The sequence below is a fragment of the Trachymyrmex septentrionalis genome, unplaced genomic scaffold, assembly GCF_001594115.1.
Source record: "Trachymyrmex septentrionalis isolate Tsep2-gDNA-1 unplaced genomic scaffold, Tsep1.0 scaffold83, whole genome shotgun sequence".
Taxonomy (NCBI): Eukaryota; Metazoa; Arthropoda; class Insecta; order Hymenoptera; family Formicidae; genus Trachymyrmex; species Trachymyrmex septentrionalis.
This window is the reverse complement of record NW_017306018.1, coordinates 700,711-706,470: the sequence shown is the minus strand read 5'-3', so window position 1 is coordinate 706,470 and position 5,760 is coordinate 700,711. Positions and strand designations below refer to the sequence as shown.

General features: G+C 31.4%; 1 protein-coding gene across 1 annotated transcript in view; it reads left to right on the top strand.

The window, feature by feature from the left end:
* LOC108755117 (protein sprint) overlaps positions 1-5,760 on the top strand; it is a 21,994-nt gene that overhangs the window by 11,778 nt on the left and 4,456 nt on the right. The window contains exons 7-12 of the mRNA XM_018497940.1: positions 130-228; positions 986-1,569; positions 2,425-3,061; positions 4,077-4,556; positions 4,859-5,325; positions 5,457-5,588. Of these exons, the coding sequence (XP_018353442.1) occupies positions 130-228; positions 986-1,569; positions 2,425-3,061; positions 4,077-4,556; positions 4,859-5,325; positions 5,457-5,588 (2,399 nt within the window). The remainder of the gene's footprint in view (positions 1-129; positions 229-985; positions 1,570-2,424; positions 3,062-4,076; positions 4,557-4,858; positions 5,326-5,456; positions 5,589-5,760) is intronic.

Genomic DNA, 5,760 nt, shown 5'->3' with positions numbered 1-5,760 from the left:
TAAATTAAAATATTTACTATTTTTGTTTATTAATAAAATGCGTGTTAAAAATTTATATTATTCTCAAATAGCTTCCAAAGCTAAGCAAAAATTATAAACAGAAATATTTATAACAATCTTTTTCTGCAGATAACAATAGCCATCATATTAACAAGAACAATAACGTAAATACGCCGACCACGGAAAATATAGTGCTTAATCTGGCCCCAATATTGTTCCACAATATACGTAAGATATTGACATTCTATTTTTCTTCTATTTTTATAGCACGTTTTTTTGAATCCGTTATTCACATAGTGATTATTATTAAAAGTTTTATTTTTTAACTAAAATTTAATGACTTTATTTTTTATTACTTTAATTTAAAACATTTTTTATTTTAAATGTTTTTTACAAAATTATTGATTCTATTTTCTAATTCCATATTTAGTAAGTATTACATGTGTGTGTGTGTGTGTGTATGTGTGTGTATGAATAATATTTTAATACTTTTAAATATATTTGCACTATACATACATACATATACACAATTTTACATTAAAAAAACATAAAAATGTAATATATTAAACGTAACACAATCATGTGTATGTGTACATAAATATGTACAGGTAGATAAATTATTTTTTGAACTGAATATGTCAAAAATTAAACAATATAGATTTAGAAGATAGATTTGGAAATCCTGTTTGTAAGATAATGTCATAAATAAATGATAATATAGTAAAGAAATGAATAATTTAGTATACTATAAAAATGAATGTAATTATAGTATAATGATGAAGAAGCAATAAATAATTAAGTTTAAAAGAAAGCGATAATCGATATTGAGCGATACTTAATACAAATTTTTCTTACTATCATCTCCGATAGTAAGTTTATATTTGAAGTTATCATAGTTTTTAAAAGTCAAAGGCAGGACAAAAAATTTCTTCACAAAAAAATTCTAAAATGGTTTCAATCTAACTTATTTAATAAATTTTTATAGATGCCCCTTCTCCGACGAATACTGTCAATGCGATCACCTCGAAATTTGTATCATCATTGCCACGTCAGCCGCGTCCAACTCCGCCGAACACTCTGGATCTGACAACCTTCAATGAACCTTTGAATAATACCAAAAGGGACCGAATTTTGTCATCAGATGACAAACTATCTCATAAATTAATTTCGCCAAATCTTGTGCAAAGTGTGCGTTGTCCTTCGCCGGTGGTTTATAATGTGGAAAATAATATTCTGAATCCTAGACAGGACACTAGAAATTTTGACAATCTGAAAAACAGTCTGGATACACCAAAATTGACAACAATTGAATTTACTAAGAGTTCAAGAAAGTTCACATCCATTTCGACTTTTCATCAAAATAACCTATCGTGCCTCACATCACCAGATTTAGCGGATAGTAGGAATATCATTACTGAGAATCAAGGAGCTAGGCAAAATATGAAGACACCGCCACCGCCTCCACCAAGATGGGCCAAATCTGGCATTAGCCAGAATCAGAATAACTTTACTGTAACTACGACGGTGACATTCAATATAAACCAAGGCAGCAATTTGAACACTTCACAGGTAAATTTTAAAAAGCGCATTCTATAAAATTTTATAATTATTAAAATCGTTTTTAACAAGTTCTTAATTTAATAACACACCGTTTCTAATTTAAAAATACGTAATTATAATATAATAATGAATAAGTGAAGTTATATTCAATCAAGATCAGTGTCTAATAATATATTGCGTGAATGTTTACAATTTTCAGTTCAAACAAACTGTGTGTCGATTATTGATCTTGAAACACAAACTTAAATTGAACTCGCCTTGACCGAATATGATTTTCTTCACTTATTTTGTTGAATTTTTTGGTTCATTTTCACTTAATATTGTTTATGTCGTCTAAAACAGACATTTTTTCTACATATACTAGTTATTATGATTAATATCACCACATGTCTCAGTAAAACGCTATATGAAATTCGGGAAATTCAGGTTCGAATTCTGGCTGAGGTGATATTTTTTGTAATAAATTACTTATAGTGTTTTGAAGATGCTTATTATTAAGTTCTAAGACTCGTTTTAATATGACTTTTTTCACTCAATTAGTGAACTTCTCGGACCATTTTCATTTAATTTAGTATAATAAATTTTCTTATAATATGTTCTCATTTTTGATATCGACGTTTCTATCTCATACCTTCTATTTAATTTTAAACTTTTAATGTAATTAATTGTATCTAATTTTATAGATACACATATATTTTATTTGTATTTATTATAATGCAATGTGTCTTACGTTGATTATTGTTATTGCTATATAAATTAAAGTAATTAGTAACTAAAGAATAAATCATTTATCTTTACTACATTGAAATAGTCGCAACCATTTCATCTCTCTTTCTCTCTGTCTCTTTCTCTGTTTGTCAACAGCAAAACACACCGTCGGATCCGAACACGTCACTATTGAGTCCTCAATCTGATAAATCTCTCAATTCCAATTTTTCCATTAAATCACCTCTTTCGCCTATCACTCCAGTTTTATCCCCTACTTCGAAGCTGATACCAAAAACACCCAATGTGCTCTCTCCAATTACTCCTTCTAGCACCAGCAAATCAAAAAAGCGACGAGATCGCGAGAACCGGAAAAACTCTCAACACTATCAGGAATCGGACATCTTGAACTCATATTACTGCAGTTCACCGGCCGATAAGATTTCCGATTATGAAGACATCTGGAACACGACTGACCAATCGACACAGTCGACTTGGAATGACAAATTGAAAAATAGTGTCGCCTGTATTTCGCAGAATTGTGTGAAAAATTCAAATGACCGTTTGATGAGTCCCAAAGAATCCGAAAGTCTTATCATTGAAAAATTTCCAGTACAAGAACAAATGGTTCTAAAGAATGACGGATTTATCTTAAAAAACGATAAAATGGGATACAAAGAAAAAATGAATTCAGAATTTAGTAGTTTTAAACCTATTCTGGAGATGAAGAGTTCTGAACAGAACTCGCCAGAAGAGATTGATATAGGAAAACAACCTGATCTGCTATCTAGAGTTTGTAAGAGTCTATTAGATTGTTATATAAAAGATTTAATAAAACGGTAGCTTAATATTAAAGTCAATTCAAATAAAAAGAATTTATATAAAAAAAGATCATGTAAAATAGAATAAATTTTGCAAACATAGAATTTGACTCAACTTGGCACAAAAGTTCCTTAGGAGCTAAATCACAGCAACATCGAAGTTTACGCCATGTATCCTTGATATCAAATTAACCGTAGTAGACATATGATATGTCCATAAAAAATTAACTGAAGAAGACAAGTGAGCTTCGAAACTGCGATGTCTTGACGGAGGAAGTTGAGTGAGACAATAGAGTGTTTGGTCCTCTCCGGAATGACTCCTCCCTAGGCTACCAGATTATGAGGGCGCGCTATCGAAAAAGTCAATTATGACTTTGTTGAGCAGATGATGAATCTCTAGGTATCTTTCTAATACAAATATGAGCTCGAATCTAGAGAAGGAGGAATGTTTATATCACTTAATCAACGTCCCATTTGTATTTTAGACTTTCTTGCCTAATATGCTTTGTAAAATGTTAACATATTGTATCTGGCTTATGTCCAGCAGGAATAACTACGGTTCAGATACATTTTATCTATTTGTGAGCCACCTCCAACGTTTCTATGCTTCCAGGTTTCTATTACATCCTAGAAGCAACGCTTACTTTAGGTAATTTGGTACCAAGGATACATTTGACATAAACTTTGATGTGAATATGTAGACACTCTAATAAGAAACGTTTGTGCTAAGTTTCAGCCAAATCGTTAGTTTTCCAAAAATTTTGCATATTTTTATCAATTACATTAATAAGATTTTAATATTCAAGGATTATTAAAGCAAGTATAATATTTATTCTTATTTGTTATTTTATTGCTCTTGAATTTTATTTAATGATAAAGGGTATTATGTGGAAAAATATTAAAATTAATAATGTTCCTTTTTTTCAATTACCGAAACTTTTAATATTAAAAATTGTTTGTTTAAAGATTAAAAAAAAATCTTTTTTGCAGGCAGTGCCAACTCATTGAATAGTCCCAGTATGGTGTCACCTCCAAGAAACAAATTGGGTCTTGTTTTAGCGAAGTCAGAGAGCAACAGTCCTCAAACTCCCGAATGTAAACAGAGCAGTCCTTTCTATGCGGAACCAGCTGATACTATTGTTCAAAATGTCATTATAATTCCGAGAAGACGACCAATCAAAAATAATTCGGCAAACAATTATCGACATAGCGAACCAAGTTGGTTACAAACTCCGACAGGGAATAATGCTAATCAATTGCATCCTATTGATTGCTGGGAGGAGCCATCCGAAGAGATAGAAGACAAGACGCCATTAATATCGTCGTCAGTCGATAACCTAGCGAACAGATTGGCTCAAACTAAAGAGACAAAAAAGATTCCCCGGGCGAAGCCTATTCAACCACCAAAGATCAGAACCAAGGTGTTCAATGACACTTCTTGGGCGATAGATTCTAGCTGGGAATTTATCGGTATGTTTTAATAGAAGTTCTACTATAATTCTTCCAGGGAAAGTTTATTTTTAAATTGCGTCAAATTCTCAATTACTTTTTTGTGTTACATTTTCTATGTTAATTTTTATATAATATTGTATTACTTTATATGATATATTTATCTTGTACTACATTAACACAAAAATTTGAATACATCGTTTGGGACACATAAAATATATATGTTCAATTAAATTTAACATAAATTTTTTAATTGTATATTAAAATATTACAAATATGATTTATATTTTCTTCCAAGAAATTCTAAACTTAATCTTTTACAGTACCACCACGAGTGCAAGTGCTTTCCAAAAATCGTGACCAGTTAAATGCGACTGGGGCGTCTATTAGAACTTATGCTCTTCAACTTGCAGCAGATAAAACTACAACTTTCTCGCAGAATATCGACAACTTCATTCAATGCACGCGAGAGAGTAAGGAAGCGATTCCGCATGTGGTAATGCGCAATATGCGCCAGTTTATGTCGGGTATGAAGAATTATCTGGTAAAACATGGCGAACGTGAATTTGAGAAGGAGGTAGAAAAAGAGCGATTGAAATTACGACCGAACGAGTTTTTGAATCTTGATGCGATTCTTGAGGATGTGATGATGGGTTTGGTGGTGCGACCCCTTCGAGAACATGTGTGCCGACTGTTCAATGAACATTATTTCGCCAGTGGGGCGCTGCAAACCCTAGCAGAAAACATTCAGCATGCCCAGGGCAAGACAATTCACGATCTCGGGGTTCAGGTGAGTAAATTTTCCCAAATATGGATCTATTACATACAACATATTTAACTTCACAAAATTCATAAAATTTATATTATATTATGAAAAAGAATGATCAACCTTATTAAATTTCAATTGTTTTGCGTATATAGTCGAAGATCATACCTCCTTCTGAAGAGAATCTGGAGCGAATTCTCAAATGCATTGAGCGATTGCAGAGAGCCGATTCCCCACTTGATAAACTAGAGCATTTATTGGCAGCCATCTCAGCTATTTTCAATTCCGTAAGTTTTCTAAAATTTTCTTTACGTATTATTGTTTATGGAAACGTAAGCATAACAATATTTTTGAAAATATTTTTAATACTTGTCAATCTTTTTGTAACCTTTATCTTACTGTTATTTTTATACAAATTATTGAATATGTTATATACAAATGCTATATATTGTACAAATG